The 24,308-nt window shown below is 47.7% G+C and overlaps 1 protein-coding gene across 4 annotated transcripts in view; it reads left to right on the top strand.

Moving 5' to 3' along the window:
- The window catches only part of PITPNM3 (PITPNM family member 3), a 77,051-nt gene that overhangs the window by 49,338 nt on the left and 3,405 nt on the right, over positions 1 to 24,308 (top strand). For all 4 annotated transcript variants that reach the window (XM_082201374.1, XM_082201373.1, XM_082201375.1 and 1 more), the window contains 14 exons: positions 1,604 to 1,680; positions 2,796 to 3,031; positions 13,323 to 13,512; positions 14,745 to 14,864; positions 15,786 to 15,967; positions 16,877 to 17,049; positions 18,043 to 18,213; positions 19,383 to 19,574; positions 19,733 to 19,881; positions 20,550 to 20,666; positions 20,806 to 20,922; positions 22,151 to 22,299; positions 22,432 to 22,581; positions 23,283 to 23,466. In XM_082201374.1, the coding sequence (XP_082057500.1) occupies positions 1,604 to 1,680; positions 2,796 to 3,031; positions 13,323 to 13,512; positions 14,745 to 14,864; positions 15,786 to 15,967; positions 16,877 to 17,049; positions 18,043 to 18,213; positions 19,383 to 19,574; positions 19,733 to 19,881; positions 20,550 to 20,666; positions 20,806 to 20,922; positions 22,151 to 22,299; positions 22,432 to 22,581; positions 23,283 to 23,466 (2,207 nt within the window). The remainder of the gene's footprint in view (positions 1 to 1,603; positions 1,681 to 2,795; positions 3,032 to 13,322; positions 13,513 to 14,744; positions 14,865 to 15,785; positions 15,968 to 16,876; positions 17,050 to 18,042; positions 18,214 to 19,382; positions 19,575 to 19,732; positions 19,882 to 20,549; positions 20,667 to 20,805; positions 20,923 to 22,150; positions 22,300 to 22,431; positions 22,582 to 23,282; positions 23,467 to 24,308) is intronic.

Here is a 24,308-nt window from a genome sequence, read left to right as displayed (position 1 = left end):
GAAGGTTTTGGATAATGTGGGGCAGGAGTCTTCAAATGCAGGACCCCATCCTCTGCTGGTGCAGTCCCAGGGAAGAGGCAGTGCATGCACAGGTAGAGCCAAGGAGAGAAGCCTCTGGAAGCGAGAGAAGGAAGTTCTGGCCTTGTGGCTGCTCCCCAAAACTGGTGCAGAGTTTGGCATCAAACTTCAAAATGGGGGCAGTGGGGGCAGCTGGGGCAGAGCTCCTGGTGGCCGCCCCAGAGATGGACATGGCAGTCAGGTTTTGCCACGGAGATAATCGGATTCTGTCCTGCGGCTGTTTCCTTGACAACTAACAGAGGCAGAGATAGTGAGCGAGAAGACAGAGTTGAGCGGGTGGAAGAAAAGCCTGGGGTGGGGAGCGACTGAGCAAGCGGCTTTGGGGGGGGGTGATATGGGAGTATAAAAATCTTTCCTCACAATTTCATCACACCTTATATTTTGTAGTCTTCTCCAGAGATTTCAGGAATGTAATGTGCGAATTGAGCCCCCTGGTGGGCCTTTCGCCTCCCTCCCTCTCTCTTCCCCTTGTTACCTTACAAATGGGGAATCATAGAATTGTAGAGTTGGAAGGGACCCCAAGGGCCCTCTTGTCTAACCCCCTGCAGCGCAGGAAGTTGTGCCCCGGTTCTCTGGGGCAGGGGAGTCTGCTGCCTGCAAGATCCCATTTTGACTCATAAAACTAAAAACAAAATCAGAATCAACAACATATAGAACAATGAGACATCATAAAGAAATTTCTGCATGTACGTAAAACCTACTTCAGATTTAAATTAGGTCAATTATAATACACCCATTTCCTATTATTGCAGATATTTCGTTATTAATTGTGTCTCTATTTTATTACAGGTAATGGAAATAATAATAGACAAGTTTATACAAGCCAGACCATACTATATGCACACACTCTCCCCTGCTTGCCCTCAGTCTTCTGATATTATTACTATATTACTATTACTAAATTTATTTATATCCTGCCTTCTTTCCAGACTGGGACTCAAGGCAGTTTGCAGAAATCAAAACAACACAGATAAAATACAAAAAGCTAAAAACCTATAAAACGTGATGGTTAGAAAGTAATTAAACTCTAGCAGAAATTAAAGCCAAATAGAAAACAAGTCTATTAGAACACAGACAGTAAAGTCAGCACAGCACTATTAAAAGCCACTTCTTTAAAAAAAGAAGAAAAAGCAACAGCCAGTTCCCAAAGGCCTGTGAGAATATAGGAGTCTTCAGCTGCCGGAGGAAGGACAACAAGGAGGGAGCCAGTCTGGCTTCTCTAGAGAGGGAATTCCAAAGCCTGGGAGCAGCTACCTAGAAGGCCCTGTCCTGCGTCCTCACCAAGCAGGACTGTGAGGGTGGTGGGACCGAGAAGAAGGGCTTCCCCCGATGATCTCAGAGCCCTGGCTGGTTCATATGGAAGAATACAGCCCTTCAGGTTGCCACCCAGGTGGTCCCTACAGATTGTGACTATTATATTAGGGCTGGCAGGAGAGAAAATTCAGCAGCCCATTTGGTGACTGTCCAGGACAACCAGGAGTAAAAGGGTTTGAAAGGTGACCCCAATTTCTCTCTTTTCCTCCAGGGGAGCTCTACAGAGCCTCTTTGAGGAAGCACCGCTATCCTGCGCAAGGCAGCATTGAGATCCACGAGGAGAGTGAGGTGAGCCTTGACCGTATCGCATTTCAGGAAATAAACAGGCAGTGTGTGGGAGAGGGGCAGGAGGAGGCAGGGGAGGGGCTCCACAGAGGAACGTTTTGGACGTCATGGGGTGTGGGGCTCTCTTTGATTTCTCCTGGTTTTTATTGTGGGGAGGCTAATAGAATTGTAGGAATGTCGGATTGGAAGGAAACCCCAAAGGTCATTTAGTCCAACCCCCTTCTGTGCAGGAATCACAGCTCAAGATTTCCTTGCAGATGGCCATCCAAACTCTGTTTGAAGGTGCCTTAGGAATTATTGAAAGAGTTGGGTATGTTTAGCCTGGGAAAGAGATGACTGAGAGGAGATACGATAGCCACCTTCAAATATCTAAAGGGTTAAAGGAAGAGGGTTTTTCTGCTGCTCTAGAGGGGAAGAACTGAACCAGTCGATTCAAATCACAAGAAAGGAGAATCTGGCGAGCGTTGGGAATAACTTTCTGAGGGTACCGTATTTTTCGCTCCATAAGGCTCACCTGACCATAAGGCGCACCTACTTTTTTGAGGGGCTGGCAGGGGAACCCTGGGTTTCCCCCACGCCCAGCCCCAAAGAGCAGGTCAGGGAGCAGCAGAAAGGCTGCGCGCAGCCTTCCTGCTGCTCCCCGAGCTTGTTGGGGCTGGCGGGGGAAGCCTGGGTCCCCCCCCCAGCTCCAGGGACCACACATTCGCTCCATAAGACGCACAGACATTTCCCCTTAGATTTTAAAAGGAAAAAAGTGCGTCTTATGGAGCTAAAAATACGGTAAGTGTGGAACGTCAGCAGGTGTCAGGCTCTCCTTAGTTGGAGGTTTTTAAACAGAGATTGGATGGCCAGCTGCCAGGGATTCTTGAGCTGGGATTCCTGCATTGCAGGGGGTTGGAATAGATGGCCCTTGGAGTTCCCTTCCAGCCCTGCAATTCACTCATTCCTTGTAGAAGCCCCAGCACTGCCACAAGGCTCTTTGGTTTTTCTCACTTCCATTGTCCCTTGACTCCAAAGCGAGAGCTGCTCAGGCCTTTATCCTCAGATTGGTTTGCTTTTCTAGGTACGTACATAGCTTGGTTCACTTCTCTCTCTCTCTCTCTCTCTCTCTCCCCCAGGAAGGGGGTCAGCAGCAGAACTGCAAAACCCACGTCTTGATCCTGGTCCTGCATGGGGGCAACATCCTGGACACGGGTGGCGGGGAGCCCAGCAGCAAGATGGCTGACATCAACACCTTCACGTTGGTGTTTGAGAAGGTCACACGGGCCCACTTCCCGGCTGCCCTGGGCCACATCCTGATCAAGCTCATCCCTTGCCCAGCTGTCTGCTCAGAGGCCTTCTCTCTCATGGCAAAGTGAGTTTCCTGTGGGTTTTTGGCTGTCGTGTTGCATTGTTCAGTCAACTAGGCCTGAGTGAGGAAAGGGGAAACCTGTTCTTTGGCCCTTCTCCCTTAGGAAATGGGAACAGCCGGAATCTTCTTCGCAGGCTTCTGTTGTATGGACAAATAAATACAGTGGTACCTCAGGTTACAGACGCTTCAGGTTACAGACTCCGCTAACCTAGAAATAGTACCTCGGGTTAAGAACTTTGCTTCAGGATGAGAACAGAAATTGCGGCACGGCGGCAGCAGGAGGCCCCATTAGCTAAAGTGGAACCTCAGGTTAAGAACAGTTTCAGGTTAAGAACGGACCTCCGGAACGAATTAAGTACTTAACCCGAGGTACCACTGTGCTGCAAACAGTTCTGGGTGCCACGCCTTGAAAAGGATATTGTGGAGCTGGAAAAGGTTCAGAAAGGGGCGAGCAAAATGATTGATGGAGCGACAGCCCTATAAGGAAAGGTTGCAGCGTTTGAGACTTTTTAGCTTTGGAAATAAGGTGATCAAGAGTAGATATGATAGAGGTGTATAAAATGAATGCATGGCATGGAGAAGGTGGATAGAGAAAAGTTTTCCTCCCTCTTAACACCAGAACTCACGGATGTCCAGCTGAAAGTTGGAAGATTCAGGACAGATAAAAGAAAGTCTTTCTGGATGCAGTGTATTGTTGAACTATGGAACTCTCTCCCACTGGGGGCAGTGATGGCCACCAACTTGGATTGCTTTGAAAGAGAATTTAATGGTATAATGAGGAGGATAAGAAGGCTACTGAAAGCTACTAGCCACGGAGGCTATACTCTGCCTCCACAGTTGTGATAGCTCAGTCGGTAGAGAATGAGACTCTTAATCTCAGGGTTGTGGGTTTGAGTCCCACGTTGTGCAAAAGATCCCTGCATTGCAGGGGGTTGGACTAGATGACCCTTGGGTCCCTTCCAACACTACAATTCTATGATTCTAGCTACGCTTCTGAATACCAGTTACTGGAAACCACAGGAGAGGGGAGGGTTCTTGTGCTCAGGTCTTGCTTGTTTCCCGTTGGGGTGTCTGGTCGGCCGCTGTGAAAACAGGATGCTGGCTCGATGGCGAGACATGTCTGGATTAGAAGCGCTGGATTCGTAAAGAGAAAACAAATAGGAGCGATTTTAAGCTGGTGGCAATTTTCATGGCAAGTTAACGCGAGCGATCCTTCAGCTCCACTTAGCAAGCAGCTCAATCTATGGCATTCAGCCCTGCTCACTGCCTCTGGCTTTTCAGAGGCTCCTGCGGGGATCTCTCTGTGCACAAATTTATGGAACGGCAAAGCTTCTGTGTGGCATTTCCAGTGAAAAATGAGACCCCGTTAAGCAAAAACACCTCTGCTTAGGATGAAATATTTGGCTTTTGCTCTGCTGAGTTTGGGCTGATATTTAGTGCTTCTCTCGCTGCGGAGCTAAAACAATCTGCTTAGCATGAAGTCACCGGCTAAGTCTTCATGGAAAACGGGGGTGGGGTGGGGAGATATACAATGATTTCCAGCCTGCCTCCCTGTTTTCTCCTTCTTCATCCATGTGAGATGTCTTTCTTACCATAACAAATCCTACGTTTTTGTTTTTCAAGAAGCCATTGGGAAAATGTGCATCATTTCTGCATGTTCCTCTCTGCGAAATTTGCATGTCTGCATGTGCTTTATTCTCAAAGAGGCATTTGAATCTCAAATATGTTTTTTTTCCTGGGTACATAGAGTCCCCAAAGTGAATGATTAACTGCATTACGATCCACAGTCTTAGTTGGAGAAATGCAAATCCGGTCAATTTGCAGACAGGATGAAATCCTCAAGCAAAGCCAGGAGTGGGGGGGGGGGTTGGGGGGGCTGGTTGTCAGTGATGCATTCTGAAACATTTGTTCTGGGGGCAGGTAGGTTAGCAAGACCTCTGGAAGGACCTGTGCAACTTTCCACCGCATACTAAGTCCATGTGCCTGGTGGGGTTTTTTTGGCCTGTTTGCCAAAGGAGAATTCTGCAGCTCATTGTGGGGGGTGGGGCTGGTTGTCTCAAGTGACCTCTCCTCCATCCCTAGAGTCATAGAACTCTAGAGCTGGAAGAGGGTTCCCGAGGTTCATCTAGTCCAGCCCTTTGGAATGCAGGAACCACAGCTAAATCATTCTTGACTGTTGGCCATGCAATGCCTGTTTGGAAACCTCCAAAGAAGGACAGCCCATTCTACTGTCAAGCAGCTCTTGCCACTGGGAAGTTCTTCCTAATGTTTACTCAGAATCTAATTTCTTGCCATTTGAATCCATTCTTTCAGGTCCTACCTGCTGGTGCAGCAGAAAACAATCTTGCTCCATCTTGTCACCTGCCAATGGGCGGCTGACGTGAGCCTCATACCCCTGTTGTTTGGGTTCCATTTCTAATGCATTGCTGGGAGGAGCTGAACTAGGTTACCCTTCCAACTTTACAGTTCTGTGATTCTAGTATTATTTCGTAGAATCATAGATGTCTAAAGTTGCAAGGGACCACAAGGGGCATCTAGTGCAACCCCCTGCAGTGCACCATCTTTTTCCCAAATGTTAGGCTTCTACCCAAGACCCTATGATTAAGAGTCTCCTGCTCTACTGACTTGGGACGTTAAAGGCAGGAGCGTTCAAGAGATTCAGGCCACAGAGTTAACGTACAGCTCTGCACAAGCTATGATTAAAACCTTTCAAGGAATAATCTTCAGCAATCCTTCTGCGGACGGTGAAATAAATCCAGAGCCCGAGCTGCTCCTTCCTCTGCCCTCAAAACATCATCACATCACCATAATTGGCAGTTATGGAACGGGTGCCCGTGTCAAAACATCTCTCCTGCCCTAATTGGCATTTTCTGCTGCTGCTGCTGCGCCTTCAGCGACATTAATTGAGTTAAACTGCTTTGTAAATAATTAGAGATCACCTTGTCCTCTTTGCGTTCCTCTTTGTGCCAGCCAATCCAGGGTATCTCCCAGATCAGTTTGGCCAGAGGCAACCATGTCAGGTCTCCAAAGAAGGGACAGCAGGTTTCCTCCAGACAGGAGGCCAGTATTCAGGACAGGGAAAGGAAAGCCCTTCCTCACTCAGTGCAGAGTTAAACTTTGGAAATCACTCCCAGGGGAGACAGTCACCACCACCAAATCATGCAGGAGGAGAGAGCAATCAAGGGCTATGAGCCGGGATGGCTATGCTCTTGGGCTGTCATACGTCCTGATTCCCCCAGACATTACCGGGATTTCAAAGACGGAATTGACGTCCGGGGGGAATTTCTGAAAGGCAGTGCTTTGTCTTGGATCTTAGGCAAGCCAATCAATTTAAAAAAAAAAAAAAAAAGCTCAACAATTTTGGGGGTTTCCTTAAAAAACTCTCAACCACCTTTGGGGTGTCCTGGTTTTTACTTTTTGAAATATGGCAGCCCTGCTTTGCTCTGCCTCTACAGTCAGAGGCAGCAATGCTTCTGAATACCAGTGGCTGGAAAGTACGGGGGGGGCAGTGCTCTTGTGCTGGAATTCGACTTGCTGGTTTCTCACTGAGGTCCCTGGTTGGCCCAGTGGCGTAGCATGGGGGGTGCAGGGGGGGCCCGGCCGCACCGGGTGCAACATCTGGGGGGGGGCGCTCGCACTCGCAGCTCTCTGCCCTTACCTGGCTCACTCACTCTCTCTCACTGCAGTGCTGGCTGTGCGAATCCGATCCAAGCTGCTGGGTCGCCGCCCACTGTGGAGGGGGTGGGTGCCAGGCATGCGGTGCGGAGAGAGAGTGAGGGACTATCTGGGGGAGGGACAGTGCAGCAGCCACCCAGCGCAGCGCTGAGCGTGGGAGAGAACCACACCAGACCAGACCAGGCAGCAGCAAGAAGAAGCTGGCAGCGGCGGCAGGTTAGGGGTTAGGGGGCGCAAATTACTTGCCTTGCCCCGGGTGCTGACAACCCACGCTACGCCGCTGGGTTGGCCACTGTGAGGACAAGATGCTGGACTAGATTGGCCATTGGCCTGATCCTGCAGATGGCTCTTATGTTAAGAGAATACCGAAGGAGGCTGGCCAGTCTTTCCATTGGGATGGAGCCAAAGCGACTCTTTCTGCCCTGGGGGATCCAACCTCTGAACAGCTGTAAGACAGTGTCAGCACCTTGATCTTCCATGGAAGAGATCTGCAAATAGCAAGAAACCCCATCCTGAATAGGGGTTGGACTGGATGTCCTTTAGCAGTCCCTTCCAAATTTACAGTTCAGTGATTCTGTGAACATGACCGATGATCAGAGCCCATTTTCAGGCCCACTGCTCTGTGGCAATGATTGTTGCAAAAAAAAAGTATTAAGTTTGCCAGTACTGCTGTTGCCTCCAGATTGTGGTGGCATTTTGAGTGGTGAGATGCCTGTTGAATGCAGGTTTTGGGAGCCCCAGCTGTGATTCCCGCATCACAGGAGGTTGGACTAGATGACCCCGGGGTTCCCTTCCAACTCCACAATTCTATGATTCCAATAAGTCTTGAAAGCTCCTGGTGACCAATTCCTGGAGGGCACTTTGCAGATAAGACTTCTCGCATTCCTGCCAAGACGGACTCAACACCTTTGCCTGAGTTGGAGATGGATGCAGCTTGGACACAGTTGCTAGGGGCTCCGTTGTTATGGATACCTTTTCAGCTTGTGCAACCTGGACCAACTCCCTGGTGGGAGGAGGCTTCCTGCCTGGACACCGGACCCTTTCCCATCAAGTCTGCATCAAAAGGCAAATCCTACCTACGGCGAATCTGTCTTTCCTCAGGAGCACCAGCTGCCTTGGAAGCAGTGTTCTTGCAAGGCCATTTAGAAATCTTGCATAGCAAAAGCTGCTTCCTTAGCACACCTATGTGACCAAGGAGTGAGAGGCATCTCTTGCACTCTGCAAAGGGCATCTGCTATGGTTCCCCTGGCCAGGTGAGAGTGGCTTGGCTTGCTTACTTGAGCCACCTGGACCTCCCTTGCTGTTCTGCTCTTGCACATTCTCTCTTTCATGGAGCAGTGGCTTCTTGCTGGTGGGCTGTATGAGTTTCTTAGGTGGTGAACTGCTCGTCTTCTGGGCCTGCAAGGCCATAGCTGAGTGGTAGAGCATTTGCTTTGCATGCAGAAGGTCCCAGGTTCAATCCCCAGCAGCACCTCTAGGGAAAAGATCCTGATTGAACTTCTGGAGACAGTACGGAGCCAGATGGACCAATGGCCTGACTCTGTATCAGGCAGTTTCCTCTGATTCTGTGCTCTGATGGCACTCATTCCATTGCTTTAGCCCACTCAATTTTCTCATCTGAGCCATGTCTTGGCTTATTTTTTCAGATATTCTAACTTCCCCTCGAGACCTTTTCATACCTGTTGTGTCTCAAAGGTCCTTTCAAAGTGGCCACATTAGACGGACGGATCCAGCAGGAGCGGTTGGGCTGTTTTGGAGGCAGCACATCCCAGGCACTGGAGTCTTTTGGATAGATTTGGAGGATGGGAACAGAGTGCACCGCTGACTTACGAGCTTGCATATCTCACCATAACAGAGATCCCAGCCCTGGGATTCTGCAGAAGGAGCAGGTGGTAATAGGGAACCAATAGCCAAGGCTGGGCAATGCCGCCCCCTTGTGGCAACAGGCATGATGAGTCTTTAGGTTTGATTTATGGATTCTTTAGCTGTGATTCCTGAATCGCAGGTGGTTAGACTAGATGGAGCCTTGGGGTAATTTCCAGCTCTTTGACTCATTGGAGGTTTTTAATCAGAGTTTGGAAAGCCAGCTCTGGGGGTTGCTTGAGCTGTGATTCATGCATTGCTGGGGGTTGGACTGGATGACCTTTGGAGCTCCCCTCGCTACTCTGCAATTCTATGATCCTATCTGCAAATATTTAGGATCTGGCCAATACAAAACCAATATGGATAACAACTTCGGAGAAGAAGGAAGATATCTCTGAATGTGCCCACGTAACACAGTTCAGGAAAAACATTTCTAGCATTACATCTCCTGCATTGACCTGTATTATACAGCCTCTTTCTGTAAGAACATGCATTAGTTCTAAACAAAACTCATTCTTAAAAAAATTAAAACTTATTTGGCTTTGGGAGGTGTTTTTTATTTTATTTTATTATTATTATTTGTACCCCGCCCATCTGGCTGGGCTTCCCCAGCCACTCTGGGCGGCTTCCACAGAAACCAAAAAACACTAAAATATCATACATTAAAAGCTTCCCTGAATAGGGCCGCCTTAAGATGTCTTCTGAATGTCAGGTAGTTGTCCATCACCTTGACATCCGATGGGAGGGCATTCCACAGGGCAGGCGCCACCACCGAAAAGGCCCTCTGCCTGGTTCCCTGTAGCTTTGCTTCTCGCAATGAGGGAACCGCCAGAAGGCCCTCGGCGCTGGACCTCAGTGTCCGGGCAGAACGATGGGGGTGGAGACGCTCCTTCAGGTATACTGAAGACTCACAAGGTGAGTCTCAGCAATACAGACAAATTGATTAGGTATTGAACGTACATGGGAGAAAGACCTGCACATGCAAACCAAGGATTCTAAATCGTATGCACTTTGGTCATCTAAACCATATAGGCCAGTCCCAGCTTCTGTGTTCCAGGAAAATCCTACACAGAGGGAACTGTACACCGTGCAAACTGCCCATATGATGTCAAAATATTCTCAGAACTCTTGGAGGGGCTGTGGAAGAAGAGACAGCATTTCTCACTTGTGGTGGGACTGCCCACAAGTATTCAACTTCTGGACAATGGTTTGTCAGGAAACGACCGGAATACTCAAACATCCCATTCCATCTTTGTTTATTAAATCTGTGGGATCATCAGCTGGAAGGTTTTAGCTCTCAGGAACACTTGACATGGATGCTGTCAGCTGTCAGAACCTCAGTTGCCCCCAAATGGAAACCTTGCAGGATTTCCAAGTTCCGCATTGTTATTAAAATATGTGGAGTTTAGCATTAGCTAAAAAAACAAACTCTTAAATTATGTGTTGCCAAAGGCTCGGAGGGCCCTGAAAAATTCTGCGCTGTTTGGTGGGATTTTGTTTTATATGCAACAAATACAGACACACAGGACTCCTTCTGCACAGCATAACGTGTAATTTGGCCTTCCTTTTTTTAAAAAAAATGTTTTTATTGATTTTCCAATATCATTCCAATAGCAGCCTCATTATAACAATACCAATTTTATCCAATTAATACAATTATTAATGCCAATTATTCCAATGTCAAAATATGCAATTTAATCAAACTGCCCTCCCTGTGTGCTAGACTCGATGACTTCATTCTTCTATATTTTTTGGCGTTCCAAATCCTTAATAATTTCCATTCTGTTCAGATATAATAATCCCTTATACAATCTTGTGATTTCATTCGTGTTGGTAAATTAGGTAATTTATAAAGTTTCAAGTGAGGAACTCTAACTGTAATCCTTATTATGTGTCAGTTCCACACACCCCATGATGTTTCCCCATCCATTAATGGTGTCATATCCTTCATTCCTACAACTGTTGATGGTTCCTGTCATGCCTCAAGAAGAAGCAATTATCTCAGAGTTTCCAAAAGTCACTGCATTACTTTGTCCTGTGATTTGGCTTCCAGCAAACAAGGCGCCTTCACCATTTTTCCAGCCTAGGAAGAACGGCCTGAATCCAGACTGCAAATAGTTAATCCAAAAGCTTCTATTCCTGCAGCTTGTGGACTCCTTTCTTCCCTGCCAGTGATTTATGGCCAATTGTCCTTATCTCAGACACTTTCCTTCATGGATAACGGAGTTTAGGGTGGACTTTGCTCCATATTTTCAAAGTGTAATGTTTCCTCCTGCCTCTCAATTCCTTTCTCTCTCACACGCAGTTCCAATTTTGTTAAATTCCATATTTATATTCCAATTTCTTCTTTCCTTGCTTGTACAGATTTTTTTAAATAAAACTTGCATTCCCGGGAGGGTTGCCGTATCATAAATGTAGAGAAAAACTTTGATATAAGTAAACCATGGGCTCCCCTCCCCTCATCGTCTCTTTCACCGAATTAAATCCCCTCTCAATCCAAACCTTTTAAATCCTTGTAGCTGGGTTCATTTTTGCAGTTTCTTATCGTCTCCAGTGCACGCCTGCAGTTTACTCCCATTAAAAAATCCCAATTAGCAGGACTAAGGAGATAGTACAAGAATACTTGACTAGTTTAGATGTATTCAAATCTCCAGGGCCAGATGAACTGCATCAAAGAGTATTAAAAGAACTGGCAGATGTGATCTCAGAACCACTGGCAGTCATCTTTGAGAATTCCTGGAGAACAGGCGAAGTCCCGGCAGACTGGAGGAGGGCAAATGTTGTCCCTATTTTTAAAAAGGGGGAAAGAGAGGACCCAAATAATTACCGCCCAGTCAGTCTGACATCAATACCAGGGAAGATTCTGGAGCAGATCATTAAGCAAACAGTCTGTGAGCACCTAGAAAGGAATGCTGTGATCGCCAATAGTCAGCATGGATTTCTGAAAAATAAGTCATGTCAGACTAACCTGATCTCGTTTTTTGACAGAATTACAAGCCTGGTAGATGAAGGGAACGCAGTGGATGTAGCCTACCTTGATTTCAGCAAGGCATTTGACAAGGTGCCCCATGATATTCTTGTAAAGAAGCTGGTAAAATGCGGTCTTGACTATGCTACCACTCAGTGGATTTGTAACTGGCTGACTGACCGAACCCAAAGGGTTCTCATCAATGGTTCCTCTTCATCCTGGAGAAGAGTGACTAGTGGGGTGCCACAGGGTTCTGTCTTCGGCCCGGTCTTATTCAACATCTTTATCAACGACTTGGATGATGGACTCAAGGGCATCCAGATCAAATTCGCAGATGACACCAAACTGGGAGGGGTGGCTAACACCCCAGAGGACAGGATCACACTTCAAAACGACCTTGACAGATTAGAGAACTGGGCAAAACAAACAAGATGAATTTTAACAGGGAGAAATGTAAAGTATTGCACTTGGGCAAAAAAAATGAGAGGCACAAATACAAGATGGGTGACACCTGGCTTGAGAGCAGTACATGTGAAAAGGATCTAGGAGTCTTGGTTGACCACAAACTTGACATGAGCCAACAGTGTGACGCGGCAGCTAAAAAAGCCAATGCAATTCTGGGCTGCATCAATAGGAGTATAGCATCTAGATCAAGGGAAGTAATAGTGCCACTGTATTCTGCTCTGGTCAGACCTCACCTGGAGTACTGTGTCCAGTTCTGGGCACCACAATTCAAGAAGGACACTGACAAACTGGAACGTGTCCAGAGGAGGGCAACCAAAATGGTCAAAGGCCTGGAAACGATGCCTTATGAGGAACGGCTAAGGGAGCTGGGCATGTTTAGCCTGGAGAAGAGGAGGTTAAGGGGTGATATGATAGCCATGTTCAAATATATAAAAGGATGTCACATAGAGGAGGAAGAAAGGTTGTTTTCTGCTGCTCCAGAGAAGCGGACACGGAGCAATGGATCCAAACTACAAGAAAGAAGATTCCACCTAAACATTAGGAAGAACTTCCTGACAGTAAGAGCTGTTCGACAGTGGAATTTGCTGCCAAGGAGTGTGGTGGAGTCTCCTACTTTGGAGGTCTTTAAGCAGAGGCTTGACAACCATATGTCAGGAGTGCTCTGATGGTGTTTCCTGCTTGGCAGGGGGTTGGACTCGATGGCCCTTGGGGTCTCTTCCAACTCTATGATTCTATGATTCTATGATTCTATGATTCTAGGATAACCTGTGCTTCCAGGAACGGGATCGGGGGTGGGGTGGGGGTGCAGCAGCTGGAGTGCTCCATGCACCCAGTGCCTTTGCCTGCCCTCGCATTCCATGGGGAAGCAAGTGCCAGACCGCCAGGCAAACTGCGGGTGAGAGCCAGGTTCCTCTTCCAACCAAAGAGGAATGCAGAAAATGCAATTCCCCCATCATTTTCTGATTATCTCCATTGGTGTCTCTCCATGGTGTTGGGAGAGGCAATTTATCCCCTGGTGCCCAGGAAACCGGAAACCTGCAATTTGACCCTCCTGTTGGCAATAAGTACTTCCCCAACCTAATATTAAGTCTCTTCTGGATATACTGTGATGCTTTTTTGTACTTCTGTTTTTTTTATTGCATGAATTTGTTTTGCTTCAATAAGTCTTTTTGGTTGTTTTAAAGAGAATCTGAAAATAAGTACCGGTAATACAGATGAGGATCCTGCTGTAGATGGCCCTTGTGGTTTCGCACCTGCTTTTTAGCCCTGGCTAATTCCCGGTGCTGTCCCTTTTCTTACCCCCTTGTCCTCCCCGCCCCCCAGCCTGAATCCCTACAGCTATGATGAGACCTCCCTGAGCAGCAGCGAAGACCACATCCCTCTGGCTGCCTTGCCACTGCTGGCCATCTCCTCCCCGCAGTACCAGGATGCGGTTGCCATGGTGATCAGCCGAGCCAACCAGGTTTACAATGAATTTCTCAAGTCTCCTGACGGGAGTGGATTTAATGGGCAGGTACGATCATGCCTCTCTTGGATGAAGAACACGATGGCCAGGGTTTAAGGGGATCAGCCCGTCCACAGGCAGCAGCTTTGATAAGGTTCTTCCCTTTAACCACTGGGCATTTCTCTCTCCCTTTCTCTCGTTCGTACTTTGAACTCGTGTGTCCCTTTCTTTAAATGGAATCAAGGCAACTGAAAACGATGTAAAAATCTGCCTTATACACAGTGGAGAATAAATGTTAACTTACAAAGTTTTGGCCTTGTAAGTCATGCTTCTCACACTGCAGTTAAAACTCCTTCCTGTGGGAAGCAGTGACAGCCACCAATCTGGATGGCTTTAAAATAAGCCTCTTTTAAATTCACGGAGGAGGGGAGTGCTCTCCAGCGCTACTAGCCAGGATGGCAACACTCTGCTTCCGCAGCTGGAGGCAGCGATGCTTCTGAATGCTGGTTGCTGGAAGCCACAGGAGGAGAGAGGGCTGTTGTGCTTGAGTCCTGCATGTGGGTTTCACATTGAAGTTTCTGGTTGGCCATTGTGAGAATGGGACGCTGGACTAGATGTACCATTGGCTTGATCAAGCAGGGATCTGCTTACATTCTTATGTTTTAGAATAGAATAGAATAGAATAGAATAGAATAGAATAGAATAGAATAGAATAGAATTTATTATTTATACCCCGCCCATCTGACTGGGTTTGCCCAGCCACTCTGGGTGGCTTCCAACAAAGTATTAAAATACAATAGTCTGTTAAACATTAAAAGCTTCCCTAAAGAGGGCTGCCTTCAGATGTCTTCTAAAAATCTGGTAGTTGCTCTTCTCTTTGACATCTGGTGGGAGGGCGTTCCACAGGGCGGGTGCCACCACTGAGAAGGCCCTCTGCATGGTTCCCTGTAACTTGGCTTCTCGCAGTGAGGGAACCACCAGAAGGCCCTCGACGCTGGACCTCAGTGTCTGGGCAGAACAATGGGGGTGCTCCTTCAGATTTTCACATCACCTGAATGCTCCTTCAGGTTTTTCACATCACCTGAAGATGCTCCTTCAGGTTTTCACATCACCTGAATCCTCCTGTGTCTGCGTGTTGTGGTGGAGGCTCTCTTGACTTTTGTTGATGGGTTTGGGGATTGTTTGACTCTTTGGGTGTGTGTGGGTATGCATGCTGAGTGGTGGGTCTAGATGCGGCCTCTGGGACTTTGCTGCAAGGTGATGCCCTACCAACTTGGACGCCCTTCTCTTCTCCTTCCCAGGTGTGCCTCATTGGGGACTGCGTGGGAGGAATTATGGGGTTCGATGCCATCTGCTACAGCACCGGCTTGGCAGATGAAAGCCAGTCCAGCAGCAGGAGAGGCAGTGCCAGCAGTGCCCAGGTACAGTCCCTTCCTCTTGGGAGTGGGGTGGAGGGCGGGAGTCAGGACTGGCAGGCTTCCTGAGAGATCCCTGGCACCCGTCTGCTTGGGAACTCCAGTGCTCCTCCTATCCACCGAAAAAGCACATTGAGGAAGTTTTGGAGGCGAAACAATGGTTGCAGCTGCACCTGTTGAATTTCTGTCTGTCAGACTACTATTAAGGGTAAAGGAATAGGATACTAAGAAAAACCGCAAGCCTTCTTGCAAGAGGCCCAGAGACCCAATATAAGGTGGTGTGGTGTAGCGGCTAGCCTGTGGGGCTAGGATCTGGGAGATACCAGCATTTCAATCCAGACTCAGCCATGAAGCTCACTGGGTGTGGCCTCAGGCCAGTCAGCCACTCTCGACCAAAGCCTAGCCTGCACGGTTGTTGTGAGGATAAAATGGGGGGGGGGGAGAGGACCATGTGCACCACCTTGAACTTCCTTGGAAGAAAATGTGGGATGTAAATGTAATAAAATAAATAAATCAGTTACTGGGAGCCACAGGAGGGGAGAATGTTGCTCTTTTGCTAAGGTCTTGCATGTGGGCTCCCCATTGGGGTATCTGGCTGGCCCCTGTGAGAACAGGACACTGGACTAGATGGGCCATTGGCCTGATCCAGCAGATTCTTCTCATGTTCTCATCCCTGCTTTATCCCACTCTTTCCCTGCCACTATAAACCTGTCCAAGTTTTGGGAGTAGATTTTGATGGCTGTACATTGGTGATTTTTGCACCATGAATGCCCCCTAGTGGATGAAGGCCTCTACATAACAAGATTCCAGCTCCTCTTGTGTCCCATCATGTTCTCTCTTCCCTTTTGAGCGCGCACACACCCACCCCACCCGGGTTGTCCCAACGGCAATTCAATATTCCCTTTGCTGGCTTCTCTGCCCCTTCAGGATAATCCCCTCTCAGGCGAAGACTCCAACCTGGGGGAGCTGAAGCGTCTCAGCAAGAGCAACATTGACATCTCTGGGATGATGGAGGACGAGGAGCCCCGGCAACCGTTGCCGCGGAAACAGAGCGACTGCTCCAGCTACGAATGTGACGCTATCACGCAGCATCACGCCTTCCTCTCCAGGTAAGGGAGAGGGAGAGAGGAGGAGAGGCAGCCTCAGGTGGGCCATCCAGGAGCCTGGAGACCAAAGTTCTATGAGCAGCTGGGAGCAGTTCCTATTCATGTTGTTATTTAGTTAATTATTTGTAAGTTTTTAATGTTTCTTTATTCAAGGAAGGACACAATCTTCAACAAGATAAAAGACTAAAGAAGGAAATAAAGAGGACCATGCAACTGAACGAAGATTAAAATTAAACATGCACACAAAACAAACTTGGGCCCTTTTGTTCACAAACCTCGTGGTGCATCAATAAAACTGCTAGGACATTTGTAAAGCTAAGAGGATCTGGTATCATTTCAAAATGTATGAGGGCTGACCCCCTACTTTGCAGGGGCTTGGGCTAGATGGCTGTTGGGGTCCATACCAACTCTGCAATTCTATGATTCTGTTAGTGGGAGTATAGAATTGTAGAATGGGACACCAAGGGTTGTCTAATCTGACCTCTTGGAATCCAGGAATTGCAGCAGACGAATCCTTGATAGGTGGCTGTCCAACCTCTGCTTAAAAGCCTCTGATAGAGGAGAGTCCACTACCTTCTGAGGGAGTCCATCCACTGGCTGAACAGCTCTTACTGCCAGAATGTTCTTCCTAAAGTTGGGATTGAATTTCTTCTCATTCAAATCCGTTGGTTTGGGTCGTTGTCCCCACCCCAGAGCAACAGGAAACAAGCTTGCTTGATATTTCATGTGACGGCCCTTCAGATATTTGAAGATGGCTATCATGTCCCCTCTCCATCTCCTCTTCTCTAGGGTAAACATACCCAGCTCCCTCAGCTGTTCCTCATAAGGCTTGGTTTCCAGACCCTTGATCATCTCGGGTCTGGACAACGTTCATCTTCCATGTTCCTCTCCCTCTCCTTCTCTCCTCTCCAGCATCCACTCCACAATGATGAGTGAGGATGCTGATTTCCCTCCTGAGACCTCTGCCAACCTGCTGGACGTCAACCTGGGACGCTTTGACTTTGAAGTCTCTGATTTCTTCCTCTTCGGCTCCCCCCTTGGTTTGGTGCTTGCCATGAGGAGAACAGTCCTGCCTGGCCTGGAAGGTGAGCCCAGTTTCTTGGGGGGAATTACCTGGAGGGGTGCTAAGAAGCAAGGGGGCAGTAGGGGGGCTCTGGAGGTGGCTACCTTCAAGCGCGTCAATCACTTCTTTATGACTGATCAGCCTTAGAGCCTTGAACAAAACACTTTCCACACTTCTTCAAAAAAATTTACTGCTGTTAGCGCTTTCAATGCTACTCCCATTGGTCACATTTGTTTGTATTTACAGTGCCGAGTTGTCACAAGATAGCCAATTTTCGGTAACAGCTATTGATTCATATAGTTACTGTACATCTGTGGTAGGTGAAGGTTTGCGCATAGAATCATAGAATTGTAGAGTTGGAAGGGACCACAAGGGTCATCTAGTTCAACTCCCTGCAATGCAGGAATCTCTTGCACAACATGGGGCTTGAACTCACAACTCTGAGATTAAGAGTCCTGTGCTCTACTGACTGAGCTCTCCACTTTTTGGTAAGTAGTCACAGATAAATAATCTAAATATGCAAACACTCTAAAGGCTCTAAATTTCATTCACCCTCACATTTCCATTAGTAAGATGTGTGAAAAATATTTTTCATGAAATATTCTTTGCTGTATAGCATATTTTTTCTTTTAGCTGCAATGTCAGAGCATATATTTTCTGAATGAAAGAATGTGCAATTAATTGTTACTGTGTTGAAGGATGCAGAGGCAGAGAGGATTATTATTATTATTATTATTATTATTATTACTATTATTATTATTATTCTGGAAAAAGCAAATCCTGCTGTTTATGGGATGTACCCGCTCATTCAAGAATCCACTGGGCTGCCCCATTTCTCCATTTGACAGCTCAAAGCGACCCCCATCCTGCCCACCCACCCCCACCTCCGCTGAAGCCTCTCTGGGAATGTAGGGACAAGCTTGGCAGCTGTTTCTGTCCTGCTTCAAGACATTTTGTGGGCAATTTTTGATGACTCTGGGGCTCCTTCCTCCCCTCCCTCTCTCCCCCTTTCCAGCCTCCCAGGTGCATCCCGCCTGCAGCCAGGTCTACAGCCTTTTCCACTCTGCGGACCCCTCCGCTTCCAGACTTGAGCCCTTACTGGAGAACAAGTTCCACCTCCTGCCTCCATTTACGGTCCCGAGATACCAGCGTTACCCACTGGGAGATGGGAAGTCCCACCTCTTAGGTACTTCTCATATTTCTCTGGTTTTCCAATTTTATTGGTTTCTCACCTCAAAAAGTGCAAATATAACAACAAATGAAAGAGGACAAAGAATTAAAAAAATGTACAGCATCAAAGCCCAGAAGAGCAGAAGTATAAAGATAGAGCGCATTTCCAAAGGGATAATAAAGTATTAACCTCATACAAAGATTCCCTTTAGAAACATTAAAAACGATTCTCTACCTGTGAGTCCCATCATTATTGAGAATAAAGATTCTATGTAGACTTAAATGAGACATTTGCATACCCTGGTGGCACTCAGTAGCCACGTGCCGCAATATTCGTGTAAGAAATAAAATCATGCCTTTCCTACTACAAGGTGACTTACAAAAATAGCTTAAAACAATAGATAGATAGATAGATAGATAGATAGATAGATAGACAGAGTGGTACCTTCGTTCTCGAATGGCTTAGTTGCTGAACAAATCGGCTCCCGAACACCACAAACCTGGAAGTAAGTGTTCCGGTTTGCAAACGTTTTTCGGAAGCTGAACGTCCGACGCAGCTTCCGCTTGAGTGCAAGAAGCTTCTGCAGCCAACTGGAAGCCATGCCTTGGTTTTCAAATGGTTTCGGGAGTTGAACGGACTCCTGGAATGGATTAAGTTCGAGAACCAAGGTATCACTGTAGATTAGATAGATAGATAGATAGATAGATAGATAGATAGATAGCAAAAGGCTGCAATATCGGATAAGATACAGTGGTACCTCGAGTTACAAACATCTCAGGTTACAAACACTTCAGGTTACAAACTCCACAAACCTGGAAGAGTTACCTCGAGTTGAGAACTTTGCCCCAGGATGAGAACGGAAATTGTGTGCTGGCGGCACAGCGGCAGCAAGAGGCCCCATTAGCAAAAGCACACCTCCAGTTAAGAACAGTTTCAGGTTAAGAATGGACCTCCGGAACGAATTCAGTTCGTAACTAGAGGTACCACTGTAGTGGGAAAATAGCAGCCTAAAAGACTCCCTCTTTCCCCAGATACTCAGCCAAAGGAAGGCATCTCATGAACACATGGTTTTCTGGGGGGACGGGGGACAAAGATGGACTGGAATAACACCTCCTGCCACCTGATCTCTCTCTCTCTCTCTCTCTCTCTCTCTCTCTCTCTCTCTCTCTCTCCATCCCCTGCAGCGGATGTCCTCCACTGCCACAGCGCCCTGTTTGCTGAAGATAATTCTGCAAAGCTGCCCTCCTTTTCCTTGGCAGGGGTCTCTGAGCCTTCCAACGCCACTCTAGGGAAGGGGCGGCGAGGGAGCACCGGCAGCAGCGACAGCGAGAGTTCTGGGTCGAGGGAGAGCTTGCTGCCTGCTAGCGTGACCCAGAGTGAGTCCCGCCCTCTGGGGGTTAAGGCAGGAGATCTCTCTCTCTCTCTGTTTCTGGTTGAACAAAAAATGGGAATCCAGGGTGCAGGGAATCTTGTGAGAAACAGGAAGCTTTGGGGCACAGTCTTGCTGATGCTGACCTCCTTTGTTTCCCTGCAGTCACATCTAAATGGTGGGGGGCAAAGAGGATAGATTATGCCTTATACTGCCCAGACGTCCTTACGGCTTTCCCCACAGTGGCTCTCCCCCATCTCTTCCACGCCAGCTACTGGGAGTCCACAGACGTGGTTGCCTTCATCCTCAGACAGGTGAGAGGGCCACTTTTTCTCCTCTACCTTGGGGCGGACGTAAAATGGAGGATGGGAGAACCATAGAACCTGGAAGGGGGGAACAGGTGGAATATAAATGTAATAAAAAATGAATAACAACTTGGGATCAGTTTATCTGCAAGATTGGCTTACCCAGTTCATGACCACTCGACCAGTTTGATTGACCGAACTAGTACTGTTTACAAGTGCCAGGCAACACCCACGCTGCATTCGCAAGCAATTGATCCTTTTTTGCGGCAGCACCTGCCCTACGAAACTCCCTGCCTCTTGACCTTCACTTTGCTCCTTTGGGCGCCTGCTAAAAACATTCTTGGTTAGACAAGTCTACCGAGATGTTTAGAAAGCTGGTGTGAGTTTTAACCAGTTTTTTAACTTTTTGAATGTCTTAAATCATTGTTGTTCATTTTTATTATCCATAATTTAATTGTTTAATTTTTTTTGCACAGCCCCTTTTTAATGAATTGTATGAATTTTATGGAACAGAATGGATAAATAATTCCATCAGGGCACCTTGGAATTCCTTGTTCCATGCACGCAACAACCTAGTTGAATCCAACCCATTATTATAAAGAAAATGATGCCATCTTGCGTGGCTGTTTCTGCCGCCGAGGCTGCCGTCCCTCTCAGATGCTCACATTTCGTTTCAGGTGATGAGATTTGAAACCACCACTGTCAAGGAGAGTAACAGCTTGGACCCGGCGATGCTCAGTCCCTTGAACCCCCGAGAGAAATGGCTGCGCAAGAGAACCCAAGTCAAACTGAGGGTGATGAGCACCTATTTATTCATTCATTCATTCATTCATTCATTTTATTTCTATGCTGCTTTCCCACACATAGAGAGAAATACGGTACCCACCGCAGCTTACAACAAAGAAAACAGGAGTGCATTTCTTTCCTTTTCAGAATGTGACTTCCAACCACCGATCGAACGACGTCATCGCGGCCGAAGATGGCCCCCAGTCCCTGGTTGGCCGCTTCATGTACGGCCCCCTTGACATGGTGGCCCTGACAGGAGAAAAGGTAAACCTGGGGGTCTCAGGACAGTTCACAGAACAAAATCAAGATATAAAACCATAAAATACCTAATAAAAGTATATTTAAAAAAACTCCAATAGCCTCCCCCTGCAAAAAAAAACCCAACCCATTTTAAAAGGGCATAGGGTGTAAATCGGATCAACCAAAGGCCTGGTTAAGAAGGAACGTTTTTGCCTGGCACCTAAAGGTATATAATGAAGGTGCCAGGTGAACTTCCCTGGGGAGAGCATTCCATAGATAGGGACCTGCTGCAGAGAAGGCCTGTTCTCGTGTTGCCACCCTCTGGACCTCTTGAGGAGGCGTCACACGGAGGAGGGCCTCAGAAGATGATCTCAGGGTCTGGGTAGGTTCATATGGAAAGAGGTGGTCCTTGAGGAATTGCCGTCCTGAGCTGTTTATAGGTCAAAACCAGCACTTTGAACTGGGCCCGGAAACTAATTGGTAGCTAGTGCAGTTGGACCAGGAATGGTGTAATATGCTCAAACCGTCTTGCTCCGGTGAGCAACCTGGCCACTGAATTCTGCACCAGCTGAAGTTTCCAAACCATTTTCTGAGACAGCCCAACGTATAATGCAACGTATATCACAGCCTGGTGCTTTTTGGCACTCACGTTAACTCCCTCGCCTCTTCCACTGCAGTCTGGGGCTTATGGGAGTTGTACTCCAAAAATATCTGGTCATAGGGTACTTGTGACACAGGGTGCCCCAACAGAGAACAACGGCTGGGGAGTGGAGGGGGGGGTCTCAGGAGGAACAGCTGTGGATCTGTTGCCACTGTACCACAACATCCAGCAAGGATGGTCTGATGCTCTGAAATTGAAAATTGAAATACTTTATTGTCACTTGTACAACTTGTATACAGTGAGATTACACAAGCACCCCCCACTCAGCTCTCTTAGTCTTAATTCCCCTCGTTTACTGAAGCACACCCACCAAACCCGAAAGTCACTTTTGCCCTGTTGTTATCTTTTCATTCAGCAGCCTAACAGCCCACGGATAAAAGCTGTTCTTTGCCCTCTTCTGGAGCTTCCAGGCCCAGAGGCAATCTATCTACATTCCTAGTCTGTTAGGGGCATTTGGCCTCTGTGAGAATAGTGTGCTGGACCACTTGGGCCATCAGCTTGACCCACCAAGGTTCATCTTTCGTTCTTCTGTGCTCCTGCTCTCTGACTGGATAACAGGAAGTGCATCCAGGTGTTCTCTTCCTCCTCCAGGTTGACATCTTCATTATGACAGAGCCCTCTTCTGGGCGCTGGGTCTACTTTGACACGGAGATCACCAACAGCAGTGGGAGGGTCTCCTACAACTTCCCTAAAGAGAAGAGGTTGGCGGTGGGTGTCTACCCCATCAAGATGGTGGTCAGGTAAGGCCCAGGCCAGGGCTTGGGAAGTTCTGGGAAGGGTGTCTGTGTGCCATGGTGAGGGTGGCAGTGCAGAATCCAAAGAAATGCTCAGTGGTTGGAGAGAACACGGTACTTGCTTTTTGCCGCCTTCAGGGGCGACCAGAGCACAGCCGTCAGCTACCTCACTGTCCTCCCCCGGGGGATGGAGTGCGTGGTTTTCAGCATCGATGGGTCCTTCGCAGCCAGTGTCTCCATCATGGGCAGCGACCCCAAAGTTCGGGCCGGCGCAGTCGACGTTGTCAGGTAAGCGGCTCCCAGCAAATTATTCGGTGGACAGAATTAATTCATACTCGGGCCGGGTGGAGGCTCAGTTGACCTTGGGAAACCCCACAGGCTGGATTATGTGAACAGGCCAATGAATCAGGCCAATGACCCACCCCAGTCCAGCATCCTTTTTTTCCAGTAGCCACCCAGAGGCCTGTGGGAAACCAACAAGAGCCCCCGCCCCACCTGCGGTTTCCAACAACTGGAACTCAGAACCATTGCTGCCTCCAGCTGTGGAGGCAGAACATAACCATCAAGGCTACTAGCCATTGATAGCCTTCTCCATGAATTTGTCTGATAGTCTTTTAAAACCATCCAAGTTGGTGGCCATCACTGCCTCCTGTGGGAGGGAGTTCCATAGTTTAACTTTGTGTTGTGTGAAGGAGTACTTTCTTTTATCTGTCCTGAATCTCCCAATGTTCATTGGACATCCCCAATTTTTAGCATAACAAGAGAAGGAGGAAAACTTTTCCCTACCCTCTAGCTCCATGCCTTGCATAATTTTACAAACTTCTATCATGTTGCTTCTTATTTGTCTTTTCTCCAAATCAAAAAGTCCAAAATGCCGCAACCTTTCTTGATAGTGGAGTCGTTTTTCATTCAGGTTGCCCTTTTCTAAATGAGCACTCTGTGATTTGAGCACCTTCTCTCTCTGTGTGTGTTTCTCCTGCATACTGCAGACACTGGCAAGACCTGGGCTACCTGATCATCTACATCACAGGGCGCCCGGACATGCAGAAGCAGCGGGTCGTCTCCTGGCTCTCTCAGCACAACTTTCCCCAAGGGATGATCTTCTTCTCGGATGGGCTGGTCCACGACCCCTTGAGGCAGAAGACCATCTTCCTCCGCAACCTGGTGCAAGAGGTAGCTGACAGATGGGTGGGGAGGGAGGGGTGGGGGGGGTACAAATGCAATAAGCAAACAAATATATATATATAGAGAGAGAGAGAGCATATATAGCATATATAGCATATATAGCATATATAGCATATATAGCATATATAGCATATATAGATATATTCAAGCAATCCCCCATGGTATAATGCATTGTTTATTGTTATTTTTTAAATAGACACATTTACTGGCCCTCAAGTATATGCGTTTTGGGGCACTTTTTTGTCGTTGGATAACTTCACTCCAAAATTCAGAGAAGTGAGAGTTTTTTTCAGTTTGCAAAATTGTTTCAGGAAGTTCAGATCAAATCCACACCCATCCTTAGTTCTGGTTGGGGCTTTGATGACTGGGCACTGACCTTCTGGTGCAGTTGGCACCAGCGTTGGCTCGGATGAATATCTCCTGCTCAGTCCTGATGCTTCAAACTGCATGCAGGGGCAAATTTTGGACATTATGAACATAGGAACATAACAACATACGAAGAGCTTGCTGGATCAGGCCAGCGGCCCATCTAGTCCAGCATCTCACAGTGGACAATCAGATGCTTGCAGGAAACCAGCAAGCAGGATCAGAGCCCAAGAACTCTCTCCCCTCCCGTGGTATTCAGAAGCACTGCTACTTCCAGCTGTGGAGGTAGAGCATAGCATGGCTAGCAGCCATTGGTATCCCTCTCCTCCATGAATTTGTCTCTTGTATACCCCTTCTGTCCCTGGAGAGAGTACGGAGAGCGTGTCCATAGCAGCAAACCAGAATCCCTCTGGGGTTGGTGCTTCAAGGCCTGAAATAAGTGAGTCAAAGAGGCAACCGGCCAA

Source organism: Podarcis vaucheri (genome assembly GCF_965113315.1).
Source record: "Podarcis vaucheri genome assembly, chromosome: 15".
Classification (NCBI taxonomy): domain Eukaryota; kingdom Metazoa; phylum Chordata; class Lepidosauria; order Squamata; family Lacertidae; genus Podarcis; species Podarcis vaucheri.
Note: the sequence above shows the minus strand (reverse complement) of the source record. Positions and strands in the feature narration are given on the sequence as shown.